Raw genomic sequence first — 13,849 nt, forward strand, 5'->3', positions numbered from 1 at the left:
TTTAAGTAATCAACCCGCAATCCTCAACATAAGTCAGCCCGAATCGGTTTGGAGAGAGAAAGGAAAAAAAATAGCCCAACCACCGCACGGCCTGCCTCCTCGATCCCATCTCGACCTCCAGCCCCACCCCGCCTTGTCCTTCGCTGCCGCTCGCCCCCCACCCCCGCAGCCGCCACCTCCTGCCCCGCCCCGCCCCGCGCCGCCTCACCGCGCGCCGCCCGCCGCCATCGCGCGTTGCCCGCCCCCGCCGCCGCAGCGTGCCGCCGGTCGCGCTCGCAGCCGGCCCGCTCGGCGCACCCACCTCGCTCGAGGTTGGGCGAGCGCGGAAGTAGAGTTCGGGACGGCGGATCGGAATCCATCGACCGATTCTCTCTTTCTCTCCTCTCCCTTGGATTCCTGTAGGCGGTGGATCAATCTTGCCTTCGTGGTGGCGGCAGAACGAGCGTCGTGAGATCAGGTGGACCTGCTTCTGGTAATCTCAGTTTTGTTAGTAGCAAGTGGTCAATTTAGTATTCATTGGCAACAAAAAGAAGTGAATGATATCATGCCATAATTTAGTGTTGCTTCCCGGTCCTGGATAGATGATGTATTGTATTTCTGCATAAGCTAGGAAATCTACAAATTGATTATCTGTAAACTATTTGTCCATACTTCTCCAAGATCTGAACATATACCATCTTTGCTGATCGATTTTATTACTAAGTAGCAGATTCCTCCTGGTGCTTGGGACGTTTTCGGCTAGATTGATTTACTAGCTACGTCCAAGCAGGCCACTGGATTGATTTCATGAGGCTTACTAGCTACGTCCCAATCAAGATAGCTAGACTTACTAGCTACGTCCCAAGCAGGCCACTGGATTGATTTCATGAGGCTTACTAGCTACGTCCCAATCAAGATAGCTAGACTTACTAGCTACGTCCCAAGCAGGCCAATCCAATATGTTGATCAATTTGATTGTTCTGGCTGGAGGTCAGGAGGTCAGAAGGTGCGTCCTTCACACTAAATCGTACCCGAAGTTCTACAATTAGGTATGATTACAACTAGGAAGCTACCCTTCCTGGATAACTATTTTAGTACCTGTTTTTATTTACTAATGAGAACTAAATAAATTGGCTACTGTCATGTTTATCCCTTAAAAAAGGATTCTGGTAGATGTGCTTGACAATAATAATGGTAATACCTAAAGGAGTTCTCTTGCTCCAAGTTAGCGCCTATATATTCTTAGCTACCATGTACTTGGGTTACTGGTTTGTGTTAAGGATTCCGCTACTGTTGCCAAGGTATCTACAGAATTTTGTTATAGTACTAGCTGAACAAAAAAAGAAATCGGCTATTAATTTACTAGACTCTATTTCAGTCTAATTAGTGGAGACTTAGAGAGTGGAAGAAATGTTTTAAAAACCTAATATAAAAATATGAAATATTTAGTTATTCTCTATATCCGAGAAAGCAATAAAGAACTTTGTGTTAGGCAGTGCACTGCGGGAGCGTGTACTGCGACTATTTCTGCACTGCCGAGGAAGGCTTGATCTTTCCCACAGGTCCACCTTCTTTACCTTTCCGTTCTTTGAACTGGATAAGTTCTGATATTCTAACATTGATGGAAAATCATTATCTTCTGTAAAGCCACATTTCATTTTATGATTTTTAGCAGAAGCTCGCTTCGAGGTCTTGGTGTGGGGCTGCTGGGGAAGGGAATGTCCTTCTACTTAGTGAAAGTCGTTGTTGCTGAGGCTGATTTTACCTTCTTTCTAAGTGTTCTATTTTATTAGTGCAATTGGTTCGAGTTAAACTAACATCCATCGTACAAATATTTGTGGGACATATTCAGGTAAATTTACCATGTTCTGTTTTCATTACCCAGCGCTAAAATGTAGATGTTATGATGACCAATGACCATAAACTATACAGGATTGGGCAAAGAATCACTCTGGTGACCCAGAGATAGATGAAGCTTTAAAGAAGGGAGAAGATGCTGGGCTTGCCTTGGTTAGCAGCAATTATCATTTCATTTTTGTGTTTATCAGCATAAGCTAATATCTAGAAGTAGGGCTTCTTTACTCTGTACTCCTGCAATTTTTAATGTTCCTGGTGTCACTTTCCCCAGTACTCTTCTATAGTTGTGTTTTGTGCTAAAAAGTGAAAAATTCAAACGCTTTTGCAGTCACTACCAGCAAGTAATAGCACTGACTATTATTTTAAATAAAATATGGAATCGAGCTTTCAGCTGCATCTTTTAGCATCCTAGCGCACTCATCAACTTCAGAGTTACCACTGGGGTCACTTTTCTCAAGAAATCTGGAAAGAAGCGAGGATTCTCAAGTAAGATAAGTCTGCTTACAAAAATTTGCCTACTGGAAAGTAGATAAGAGACTCATGAAGTAAGAATACATTCCTACATATTATACATAGCAGGCTTCTGACTTCTCTGATTCTGCAAGCCTTGAGGCTGTGAAACATCTATGCTAGGTCGCCACACTTCTGCCACCTTCATTTGATGAGGTACATTCAGATTCGGTTTGTTTATATTACTTTATGGATGCTTCTCTTCTCATTACAGTGCTGGGCAATTTGATGAGAAATTATCTTCTCTTTGATGGTCCAGGTTCAGCGTTCACTACTATGAAAGAAGGAGGCATATATTTTCCTTGTGGAATTTCCAGTAGAATGGCAGTGAGAACGAGTAAAAATCTACAACAGGTAATACATTATTTTGAAGCTACATGGAAAGCAAAGTAAGCACATGGATCGCTCATTTGAGAGTGGGGGTTAAACTTCCCTGGACTTCTCCCTTAATTCTTACTGCAGTCTTTTTATTCACATTTCCTATTGTGTAGTTGGTGACAATGATGAATTGTTATCCACTTGAGAAAATAAAGATTAAATCGATGATGCTCTCAAAAGTAAAATGACTTTCTGAGCTGGATAGAGGCAACCTTTTTCCTTGTTTGTTATAATGATATTTTCATTTTCCTGTGTATATTAAACTTGAGAATATTATTCTGCATTACTTCAACCGTTACTTTTTATGTGTTTGCAGTATGACTGTATGGTTCTCACTCAAAGTAGAGGCCCAACAAACTTTTTTGAAGTAGGAGTCGAAAACTACAAATCCATCTATTCCTAGAATGGAGCTGGTTGGAGTTGAGCCTAAAATTGAGCGGGTAGTTCGGTGGCACCGACATCCAGCTGAAAGTTTTATAGGAGGGTTAGTAAAGCAAATTTGTTCATGAGCAAATGTGCCAGCAAAACATTGAGTCAGAGTGCAAGACAAATGCTCTTAACAGTTTTTTGGTCGCTTTTCTTTAATTACAATTCTTATTATTTTTAGTTGGCATTGATGTACAAAAGAAAATCCTGTGCCTTTTTTGTCCTCTCATTGGCCATTGTATTTTTGAGTCATATCAGTCTATGTAAAAGAATTCAGTACCTTATGTTTTGTATATTTGGAAATGTCTAAAGGCGTGGTGTTATATAATAACTGTATGATATGCTTTGTGTGCCTTTCCTGTAGCCTTAGTATGGTCATCGTTTTCTCTTTCATGTCCTTCATCTTAAACTAAAAAATATGAACCATTGCATTGTGCTAAAGTTTATCATTATTATTTAATTTATTTATAGGCAATATTTCTTCTAGAAAAAAAATGTAAATTTCGTGTATCAAGCTAAAATAGAATCTTCTCTGTTGCAATTGGGAACATGCCACATGACTACTGAGCTGGCATTATTTGCAAATTCTATTAGTTGACAATGTTGATGTGTATTTGACACCATTCATTTGAACCACCAAATAATAGAAGTTGTTTGATTGGTAAAATAATTTTCAGGTTTGTAACCACACGCTTATTTATTTTGTATTCGCTGTAACGCATGGTCTTTTATGCTATAACACAATGTCAAACCACTAAAATTTATATGCCCCGTTGCAACGCATGGGCCTTGTGCTAGTAAAATAAAATCACATAAGCAAGCAAAGACGCGCAGCCGCAGGATCTTAGCCCTCTAATCTTCCGCAGCTCCGAGCCGTCGAGGCCGTCGGCCTCGAGATCAGCTCCCCACCGTACATCCGCTAGAACGTTCCAGCACGCACTCTCAGCCCTCATGCCTCCTGAACGGCCCAGATCTTCTCTCCACACTCGCGACACATTTTTCTCCGTCCACGTGTAACCGCCACAGAACGGGGCCTCCGAGGCACGGACTGCCACTGCCAGGCTCCTCCAGCCTGGCACGCATCACGAGGGCGTCGTCCACGAAGCAAAACTCCCACATCACCACATCACCTCCATTTTCTATCACCAGCAAATCCCCCATTTATATTAATAAAACGAGCACTATTTTATTTTTCTACTGTATTTTACTCCTGGTGTAGTGCTGCCAGAAACCGCTGCAGGTGGTAGCAGTAAAAGATCCAGCAAATATCCGATGGTTTCAGAGCGCCAGTGCGGCGGCGCCCTGTCAAGCGCGAGATAAAATCCGCCGGACCCCCGCGATTTCCCCCACTCCGCGTTTCCTCTCTCGATTTGTCCAAATCTTTTGTTCTCCTTCTCCACCGGCGATTAGTTTGTTGTTTCCGGCATCACTCCGCACTAGGCCGCCCCTCGCCCGCGCTGGCCTCGTCGTTTCCTTCCCCAATTCCGCCGCCCCACCCCGCCCGATATTTATTTCCTGCCTCGGTATCCATTTCCGTTGATAGATTTTTCCAGCTTTCGCTGCCTCGCCGTTGCTGCTAATATCCGCGCTGGGATATTTCTTCTTTTGCTTTCTTGGCCGCGCGGCTCGGCCCGTCCCCCTGGAGGCCTCCGGATCTTTCGATCGCGGCGAGCAGGCGGCTCAAGGTACTTTCTTGTTTTCCCGATTCTGGCAGCGGCAGAGGAAGTTCTGCTGGGCGATGGAATGATTGCCTGGTTGGGATCTAACCGTTTGATTCTTTTTTCTTGTTTGGGATGCTCTGTGTCTCTTTCCCGTCTTTCAGATAGTTCGTGAATAGGAAGGCTGATAGGTAGGTTAGGGTTTTGGGAGTTGTTTTTGTCTCTGCTCCAGTACATAGATGATGAAATCCGGGGAGGAAGTTAGTCAGGGTCAGCAAATGAACGGTTTTGTGGAGGAGAAAGCTGCTGGGGAATCTGGGGATGGTCGGAAGATCGAGAGGAGCCCTTCCATCAATCTGAATTCCTTGCCTGCAATTGCCCCTGCCACTACGGAGATTGGTGTCTTGCACTGTGCAGTGGAGTCAGAGGCCAACGATGCAAGCACTCAGAAGGGAGATGAGTCCAGTGGCACTGATCAGAAGAAGGTCCCGAAGAATGAGGAGGTTGATGAAGGTGAAGTTCAGGCCTGTGCAGATGTGAAGAGCCACTCGGTTGACCCTTTGAATAGCGAGAACCATGCCGGGGAGAAGGATGCTTTGGTAACTGTGCCAGAAAATGAGGGTTGTGCGGATGGTGGCGATAATTATAAGGGAGTTCAAGTTCTCAGCATTGTCAAAAAGGACGAGTCTGAGGAAATTGTTGATTCTATTAATCCTGTGACGGTTGCGGAGTATAGAGAGGAGAAGGGCACCGCCGGTTCTACTTCTGCAATTACTGCGGTGCGAGCACCTGGCTCCCGCTCATCTTGTTTCCATGGTGTGACCAGGTAAGCTTGGTTTTGTGTTCCTGTAATTAGTATTTGATCAGTGGAAACACAACAATGTGTTTCACTATATTAACTAAACAAATCATAGATGGCGATGCTTACCAAACTTAATCAATTGTGCAGGCATAGGTGGAGTGGGAAATATGAAGCTCATTTGTGGGACAGTACTTGCAGAGTAGAAGGACGGAGAAGGAAAGGAAAGCAAGGTATGCCTCTTTTATTTGGAGCTTCTAAGGGGCAGTTATATACATTGTATGTCTGTGCCGTGATCTATTTGTGAAGGATACATTTGTGATATTTGGCGGTTTATGCTTATAGCCTCGTCGGCGGCGGTCCATTGTAGAATGTGGCTAGGTCTAGGGCAGCATGCATGCAGGAGAGAGCCACAGCCCACGCGTAGGCATAGAAACACTAGAGATAAATAGGTAGATAATTCTTACTTTCCCTATTGATGGAGACCTTGCTATATGGATCACAAAGAAAATTTATGATGTGCAATTCGGCTGGCTAATAGTTAAACAAATACAAGGACAGAGTAGGACGTATAGTTTGATTAGCTCCGGAAGTATCATAAATACTACCTCCATCCCATAATATAAGAGCATTTTTGACACTACACTAGTGTCAAGACGGAGGGAGTAGTAGGCAATATATATAGTTCAAAGGGAAAAATTATGGAAGATTGTGTCTCACGTGTTTATCATTTTCGTTAAAAGAAAATGCCAGTTTACTGGCGGTTTCTTTGTGACGTTATCTTTTTTCCCGTAGTTTCTGTGTCAGCAAGGTAGTACTGTATCGTTTCTGCATGTCACGAAATTTTCTGTTTGTCCAAGTTTATAATTTGTATCATCATGCCTTTTTGCGCCATCTGATTCACTACACTTGGTAGTTAGTAGTGCTGACATTACATTCTTGGGTTGCATTAATGTTATCCTTTATTTAACCAATCTCCAGCAAAAGCGTACCGACTCAACATAGGTCTCGTGCAACTTCGAACTCCACTCTTAATTTTTTTCCTCAATAAAAATAAACAAAGAGACATAGCTTTGCAAGGAATTGTATCCGTGCGTAGGTTTTCTTGTTTTGGTTTAAGTGAAGACTATATTTGGCATGCATTTAGTGGGGTGTGAGATCCTATCGCACTGTGCCATGCAGAGGTACCTATTGAATTTGACTTATCTTCTATTCGACATGAGGGTAGTACATTATGCATTGTGCCTTGTTTTAGAATCAGGAACTTATAGTGATAAGTTAGCAAGGTTAAATTCTTGCTGAGTACATGGTGCTAAGAAAGCTGGGGCCTGGGACGCCTAGACACAAACCGGACTAGAATGCGAAGAAAATTTAGCTGTCAGATGCGCTACCAAGTTGGCTTCTTGCTTTACAAAGATGATATCAAAATCACTAAACACCATAGTGAGCTCCTGAATTTGCATGAGGACAGGAAGAATAATGTCCTGTTTGTCAACCTGGACTTCCATAAGTTTACTGTAAGAATTTGCATTATGCGTTATGGCTTTAGGAGTGCTTGTTTTGCTAACATATCATTCTGGAGTTTTGTGTCCCATAAGGCCATACTTTTAAAACTCAAACCGAACAATTAGCCGGTCAAATGACCAATTCACTGATTTACTGGTCGAAGATCAATTTAGTGGTTGACCAATCGGGTATAAGAAAATTATTTAGCATCTTCTTTTAGTTAGGAAGCAATTGCTAAAAATGTCAAGTGGTAATAGTTGTAACAAGATAATATACAAACTATGTTGCCTCTTACATCCCGTCCAGGAGTGTAGGTAGGTTGGCAGTGTGTCTCCCTTCCGACCATGAGGTGGGGGGTTTGATACCAACTTCATGAACTTAACTGGTTCTGGCACTACCGTACTACCCTGTCCCTCCTGTTTTGGCTCTTAGAGGCTGTTTGGATCCCGCCCCCGCCCGCGCCCGCCCTGCCAATAGCTGGTGTGCCAATATATTGGCGAGGGAATCCGCCACCAGTGTTTTGCCCACTCGTGGGCGTAAAAGCTGAACTGCCAGCCAATATTTTGGCATGGCTTCAAATTTTTTGCTTCCAACCAAGTGGCCGATCGCCCTAGCAATCAACGCCAAATTTTTGGTGCGGCAGCTCAGGACTATGATCCAAACGACCCCTTAAATCTATGTCTTGGACGTTATCTCTTAGCAAGTATAACATACTAGCTTTTCTTGAATTGTTTCAAAATTAGGCATAACATTTAATTGTCATGAGTTTTAACATATATCATGTTAACCTTTTCTTGTAGCTTTGTTATTTCCTGTTTCTTTAAGATATACTGTTATATTAGATATATATTCTGATTGGTTACTGATGGTTTCTTGCAATGGTGTTCAAATACGGCGGTGCTTCAGTTTATTTAGGTAAGCATTATTTATTTCAGTCCTGACATTATGTCTTTTGTTATTCTCAAGGAAAAAAGCGCTAGGCATTAATTGTGCGTTTTGCCACCGCCTAGCGCCTATTCGCCTAAGCGCACGCCTAGCATTATTAAGCGCTAGGCGTTCTGTTGTGGCCTAGGGCCTAAGGATCTGTGCTTAGGATCTGATTGTTTTCTCTCCAAATTTTCTACCACGCAGGAAGTTATGATACTGAGCAAAAAGCTGCCAGGGCATATGATGTTGCAGCTCTTAAATTCTTTGGACTAAATACAAAGCTGAACTTCTCAGTATGTTTTTTTTTTCTTGTTTTTGCTTCCACCGATATAGTTATGGACAAGTGGATCTCATGAGTCAATACTATTCCAGATTTCGGAATATGAGAAGGAACTGGCGGACATACAAGACATGTCTCCAGAGGAATGTGTGACATACTTGAGAAGGTAAATCAAGGGTATATTAATTCAGACTCTTCAGATCAGTATTCCAGTGAGATGATGACTTTTATAACAAGTCGATTTGTCCTGCAGGAGGAGTAGTTGCTTCTCAAGAGGGGCGTCTATTTACAGAGGAGTTACAAGGTGGCCTCCTTTTCATTTTGTTTAGCTTGTTCAAAAACCTAGCTTTTCTTCTTCAAAACAGCTCAAAACTCACATGTAAGCATGTCCCTATGACAGGAGGCAGAAAGATGGTCGATGGCAGGCACGCATAGGACTGATTGCTGGAACTAGAGACATTTACCTTGGAACTTTCAGTACGATGCACATCCCTAATTCTTGCCCCCTTGAACTCTCATCAATAGTTCATTTTTTAACTGAAAGACAGCATCCCATTTCAATTTCCTGATGTTCTGTTTTCGTGTTTGAACTAGAAACTGAGGAAGAAGCCGCAGAAGCTTATGATATTGCTGCCATCGAGATACGCGGCAAAAATGCGGTGACCAACTTTGACAGAAGCAACTACATGGACAGGGGCATGCATTGTATAGAAGGCGCAGGGTTGAAGCTGCTTGCAACCAAGCCAGAATAGTACCTGATTTGGTATCGTATATTGAACAGATTTGGTTGGCCGTATTTTGGAGCCTAGTGGTACATACAGATAGAAGAACTGGTCGCAGCCTGTCATTATCCGCTGCTGTATGATTCTTCAGATTATATATAGTTCTTTCAGAGAGAATTTCAGTAATTTAGCATGCTTTGTGTCCAGACAAGATTTTGACCATGCATTACTGTTATAGTGTTTGTAGGCTAGAGTTGCAGTGGAAGATGTTGCTTCATTTCACATGTCTAAATCGGAGAATACGTTTTACTTCTAAGTTTTGATGCTTGGTTTAATGAAATATTCAAGTGTATGTTCCCATGAGCCAGCTTCTTCAATCCATTTGCCTTCATTTTTTCCGTTCATTTGCCAGTGCTGCAACACATGTTGCTTGGAGAAATATTCTGACTGCCAGAATGATGCATACACAAATTTCAGTCATCCATGAGAAAGTCATAACCATTACATGGTCCAGATTCATACAACCATCCAGCAAGAACCTATTTACAAGATTTCATAATTGTTCAGCTATGTAATATATCAAATCTAAATACGATCCTCTAGAATTCTCCCCTCGACCTGGTCTGATCAATTCCTACATTAAAGGCACTGAAGGAGAAATCACACAAAATGCAGGGCTAAATATAGTATATAAGCTAAAAAGAACTAGCAGCACATCAGGTGAACATACATTGTGTCACCTGATGCCTGAACAGAAGAGCTTTCCAGAATCAGTAATTCGGGTGGAAGAATGGATTCACATCCCTTGCTTCCAGTTCTCGTTCAGCCCTGGCTCTCCTTTCCGCCTCTACCTCCTCCAAAATTGAGCGCCTTGCGTTTGTAGTCTTAAACTGTGAGTGAAAATTAGGTAGTGCCAAAGATTAATCCGCATGAACATATTGCACTGTTGCATTGAACAACAAAAACGATGCTAAACACGAAATTGAAAACATCTCTGGTGTCAACAAAAAAGATGCTAAACGCGAAATTGAAAACATCTCTGGTGTGAACAAGAAGGATGTTAATTGTAAAAGAAAAGGGGACTGAGTTGGGGCACTTATTTCCACTTTGTTTATATTCGTCCCTGAAGACATGATACTCCAACAAAAACACATGTAGAAACTGCGTTACCTCCCTTAATCAGGTCATACCACAAAAACACTTGCTACCTTGGGAAGTTGTATTCTCTAGACCATACTAATAAATGGTTACTGGAAATAGACAAAGGGACGGGTATGCAAGGGAAAACTTAGTGTAGAAGTTATGTCACAATGGAATATGTATTTTATGAACAAATTTTGAATGTTCAGTTGTTCACTATACTCAGGATGGACGGAGTACATCTTCTAAGCAAAGGGATAAAACACTTGCCGCAAGTTTAGTGTTAACTGTTGAACTTAATAAGCCAACTTACTAGGGCGAGTGGACCTACATTCTAAACCCACGACAAGCCTATAAAACATTAAACCTACCAATGGTCACTTTTCTGTAAAGAGTACCTTAGTGTAGAAGTTATGTCACAATGGAATATGTATTTTATGAACAAATTTTGAATGTTCAGTTGTTCACTATACTCAGGATGGACGGAGTACATCTTCTAAGCAAAGGGATAAAACACTTGCCGCAAGTTTAGTGTTAACTGTTGAACTTAATAAGCCAACTTACTAGGGCGAGTGGACCTACATTCTAAACCCACGACAAGCCTATAAAACATTAAACCTACCAATGGTCACTTTTCTGTAAAGAGTAGCTTACGGTATTGACAAAAACAATCTATTGTTTAGATGTGACATAGTCATTTTGATAGTCATTCTATGATCCAAATCTGAAGGTTCATAGGATAACCATGACATCTAGTGAATCAGATAACCATGTAAGATGCAGCAGTATAGAACCCTCGACACTTAATGCTAAAATTCTGTAATCAGTAATCACATTATCATGCATTACAAAAGTCAACTTTAATCGCTGAGGAAGTATCAATGGTGACACTTCTTACTGCACAAAGAACTGCTGGCCACTTGCCACCATATTCATAAACGAGTACTGTAAAATTTACATAAGATAGACCATACCTTGTTAACGAGAGTCTCAAATGCTTTTGATCCATTTTGTTCAATGTATTTCTGTGCAGCTGAAATTACATCGTCAGGTTTATCCGAACCTTCCTTTTTTGGAAGATACCAGATGTTTACAACTTGCTGGTTCACAATCATTGGCCGCACAAAATGCTCATAAACATGCGCAGCACCGTTAAAGTAGGGCAAGACCAACCAGCAATTGAAAAACAGCTTTCCATAAGACCAGAAAGGGAGCCTGCAAAGCGCAAACATTAGTCTGTAGTAACTAGTAAGCATATCCATCCATCTCATGATGTACTTAACATAAATCTATCCCCAGCCATGAGGATAGTAGCAAATCACAAATTATATTTATACTACCAAAGCAGAGAAGGTACGGGGAAAGAAATTTATTTAAAGAAATTGCAGGTCACAAATAAGGTTCCCCAGGTGATCATTACAGTAAGACACGCGCTCTACTAATCCCACTATATTAGACAGTATCATAGTAACAAGGAAGTACTGAAGGATTTACAAAAAAGAAAAGTCCAATGAGATAGGGAACTGCCTTTTACCATTCAATTACTGCAGCAAAAGTGAGCTCAAACAGAGTGATAAACGAGTACAGCACCCAGTAAGTGAGCCATTGCTGATCATCTATAGGAGATTTTGTTTCTATTGCTCGAACAGACGCATACCTGCAAACGTGTCAATTCGAGTCTTAAATAAAAAAGGGGAAAAAAAGAAACAATTGTGGCAAAATGGAAGGACAAGGATAAGTTTGTATCTGCTTGACGAGAAAACATTTACTTACAGAGGATAAGCGAGTGAAACTATGGGCCTGGAAGAAAAATAAAAGCACCTCATCAGTACTAATACAGGATGAGAACTGTTCTAAAATCCACAAGTTGACTGCATTAGCTGTTTCCCCAATTTACAGCACCCAAGTAACTAGTAAGTGCAACTTAACTAATGGAAATAACGCTAACTGCAGCTAGAATGCCATATTCTGTAGATGGCATATATGACATAGCCATGTCACGAATGTCCCATATAAACATAAAGATGTGTTATCTTGACTATTATGGTAGTATAATGTGGGGATATCCCAGTCTTACGGAACATCGTCAGAGGGCACTGGTAAGTTATGCAAAAGATGTAAAACCATAAACTCTAAATAGCAAGCCCTACTGGTAAAATGCTAGGGATTTTTTTTATCGAAAGCACTAACTGTATGTGGGGTTTTCACTGTATGTTGATCCTTCTGTGGAACCATACACGACGACATGTCTTGCCAAAGAAGCCGAGGAACGAATCTACATAATTGACCCACAAAAAAGGAAAAAAAAAAAGAATCTACATAATCTAGGCCGGAAGACAGGTCACATATGATGAAGTCCTAAGCCAGAAGATTACTTCATTACATCAATGTTCTGTAGGAACTTTCAGAGCTTCGTTGGCAGTCAGTCGTCTGAATTCTGTTGGTGTGTCGTAATGTCTGACGAACCAAAAACCCTGAACCCTGCCATGAATTTATTTGCCCAAATCCAACCATATATGATAAATTTCCCCACTATAAACTCTAACAATCGAGGTTCCTACCACAAAACCACTGAACATTTGAAGATTCGGGGCGAGACTGTCAGCGACACTACAGCCCGCGGCCCAGAAACCACGGCCACGGCTCGCGCACGCTCCCCCTCAGCCAGCCGTCACGACACAGCGCGCAAAACGACCACCCCGACCCGAGCGAAACAGCACCGCCCGGCACGCCATTGCTACCAAGAACACGAAGCTAATCCGTCCAAGGATAGAGAGGAACATGGAGCAGATCAGGGAGAGAGGCGGTACTGACCCGGCGAGAACGTCCAGGTTGCTGACGAGCACCTTGAGGAAAGATCCGGACCCCATTTGCCCAGCAATCCGCTCCCCCGAAGCTGCGAATCTGAGGAGTTGAACCTTGAAGCGTCAGTAAATCGCAGGGGATTGCCGATTTATTTCCGCCGCCCGGGGTTGGTTGGGTTAGGAAGGAGGCCACCTACCTTTTCTTGGGTTCCTCTGGTTTCTTCACCCTTTCCTTCCGCCGACCCACGCTTTCTTGTTGCCTTGTGTGTTTCTTTTGCTTCGTGGACCTGACCACCGTGCTTCCGGTGAGCAGCGGGCGGGACGCGTGGACCCAGATCTCTCCGCGGGAACTTTTTTTTCTGCTTTTTTTTTTGAGAAATGTTTTGACGAGCCCGCCAGAGAAAAGAGGCTGGGACGTGATATCTCGCCCCCAAGCGGAAGTCTATTTCGGAAACCTTCCATCCAGTTTTTGAAAGGCTCCGAGCATATTTTTCCTTTTTCCTTTTTTTGTGTGTTACTTTGTGGATTATTATTATTTTTATTTGTTTTATTTTTTATTTACAAATACATGTTGAACATTTTTCGTATGCATGCTGAAATTTTAGATACACGTTGATTTTTTTAAAAATACACATTGATCATTTTGTTTGAATACATATTCAGCAAATGCACATGAAATATTATTTATATATACAGGTTGAACATTTTTCAGATATATATTGAACATTTTCTAAATAGACATTGAGCATTTTTCTGTGAATACATGTTCAACATTTTGTCAAATGCACATTGAACATGTTCAAAATACACGGGGAACATTTCCTAACACATGCATGAAAGTTCAATCACGTCCTTAATCATAT

General features: G+C 41.9%; 2 protein-coding genes and 1 long non-coding RNA gene across 14 annotated transcripts; 2 read left to right on the forward strand and 1 right to left on the reverse strand.

Annotated features, from left to right (window-relative positions):
- Positions 1-264: 264 nt before the first annotated feature.
- Positions 265-3,481, forward strand: LOC120966574 (uncharacterized). 12 transcript variants are annotated; one of them, XR_012188043.1, is made up of 8 exons: positions 265-472; positions 710-1,028; positions 1,476-1,831; positions 1,912-1,989; positions 2,165-2,322; positions 2,416-2,502; positions 2,606-2,700; positions 3,041-3,481. It is a non-coding gene; the product is annotated as an uncharacterized lncRNA (long non-coding RNA). The 12 variants fall into 12 exon arrangements; XR_012188044.1 differs by having other exon boundaries at positions 265-457; XR_012188048.1 differs by lacking the exon at positions 265-472 and having other exon boundaries at positions 479-1,028; positions 1,472-1,541; positions 1,655-1,831.
- Positions 3,482-4,373: 892 nt separating this feature from the next.
- LOC109759995 (AP2-like ethylene-responsive transcription factor BBM2) lies at positions 4,374-9,405 on the forward strand. The gene is made up of 8 exons (XM_073502353.1): positions 4,374-4,835; positions 4,973-5,634; positions 5,758-5,840; positions 8,245-8,333; positions 8,413-8,486; positions 8,574-8,624; positions 8,721-8,797; positions 8,915-9,405. The coding sequence occupies exons 2-8, from the start codon at positions 5,048-5,050 to the stop codon at positions 9,070-9,072; spliced, it is 1,119 nt and encodes a 372-aa protein (XP_073358454.1). The 5' UTR covers positions 4,374-4,835; positions 4,973-5,047; the 3' UTR covers positions 9,073-9,405.
- Positions 9,406-9,498: 93 nt separating this feature from the next.
- LOC109760080 (HVA22-like protein a) lies at positions 9,499-13,297 on the reverse strand. Its single transcript, XM_020318948.4, has 6 exons — positions 13,184-13,297; positions 12,997-13,086; positions 11,956-11,982; positions 11,717-11,839; positions 11,157-11,397; positions 9,499-9,932 (listed from the first exon to the last, which is right to left on the reverse strand). The coding sequence occupies exons 2-6, from the start codon at positions 13,050-13,052 to the stop codon at positions 9,813-9,815; spliced, it is 567 nt and encodes a 188-aa protein (XP_020174537.1). The 5' UTR covers positions 13,053-13,086; positions 13,184-13,297; the 3' UTR covers positions 9,499-9,812.
- Positions 13,298-13,849: the final 552 nt, after the last annotated feature.

The sequence above is a fragment of the Aegilops tauschii genome, chromosome 6, assembly GCF_002575655.3.
Source record: "Aegilops tauschii subsp. strangulata cultivar AL8/78 chromosome 6, Aet v6.0, whole genome shotgun sequence".
Taxonomy (NCBI): domain Eukaryota; kingdom Viridiplantae; phylum Streptophyta; class Magnoliopsida; order Poales; family Poaceae; genus Aegilops; species Aegilops tauschii.

Excerpts from the sequence above, each read along its gene's own strand:
- LOC109759995 (XM_073502353.1), top strand. The coding sequence starts at position 5,048 with ATGATGAAATCCGGGGAGGAAGTTAGTCAGGGTCAGCAAATGAACGGT. Across the intron at positions 5,635-5,757 it reads TGTTTCCATGGTGTGACCAG|GCATAGGTGGAGTGGGAAAT; the intron begins GTAAGCTTGGTT and ends TCAATTGTGCAG. Across the intron at positions 8,798-8,914 it reads CATTTACCTTGGAACTTTCA|AAACTGAGGAAGAAGCCGCA; the intron begins GTACGATGCACA and ends TGTTTGAACTAG.
- LOC109760080 (XM_020318948.4), bottom strand. The coding sequence starts at position 13,052 with ATGGGGTCCGGATCTTTCCTCAAGGTGCTCGTCAGCAACCTGGACGTT. Across the intron at positions 11,840-11,955 it reads GTTTCACTCGCTTATCCTCT|GTATGCGTCTGTTCGAGCAA; the intron begins GTAAGTAAATGT and ends ACACGTTTGCAG. Across the intron at positions 9,933-11,156 it reads TTGAGACTCTCGTTAACAAG|TTTAAGACTACAAACGCAAG; the intron begins GTATGGTCTATC and ends TTTCACTCACAG.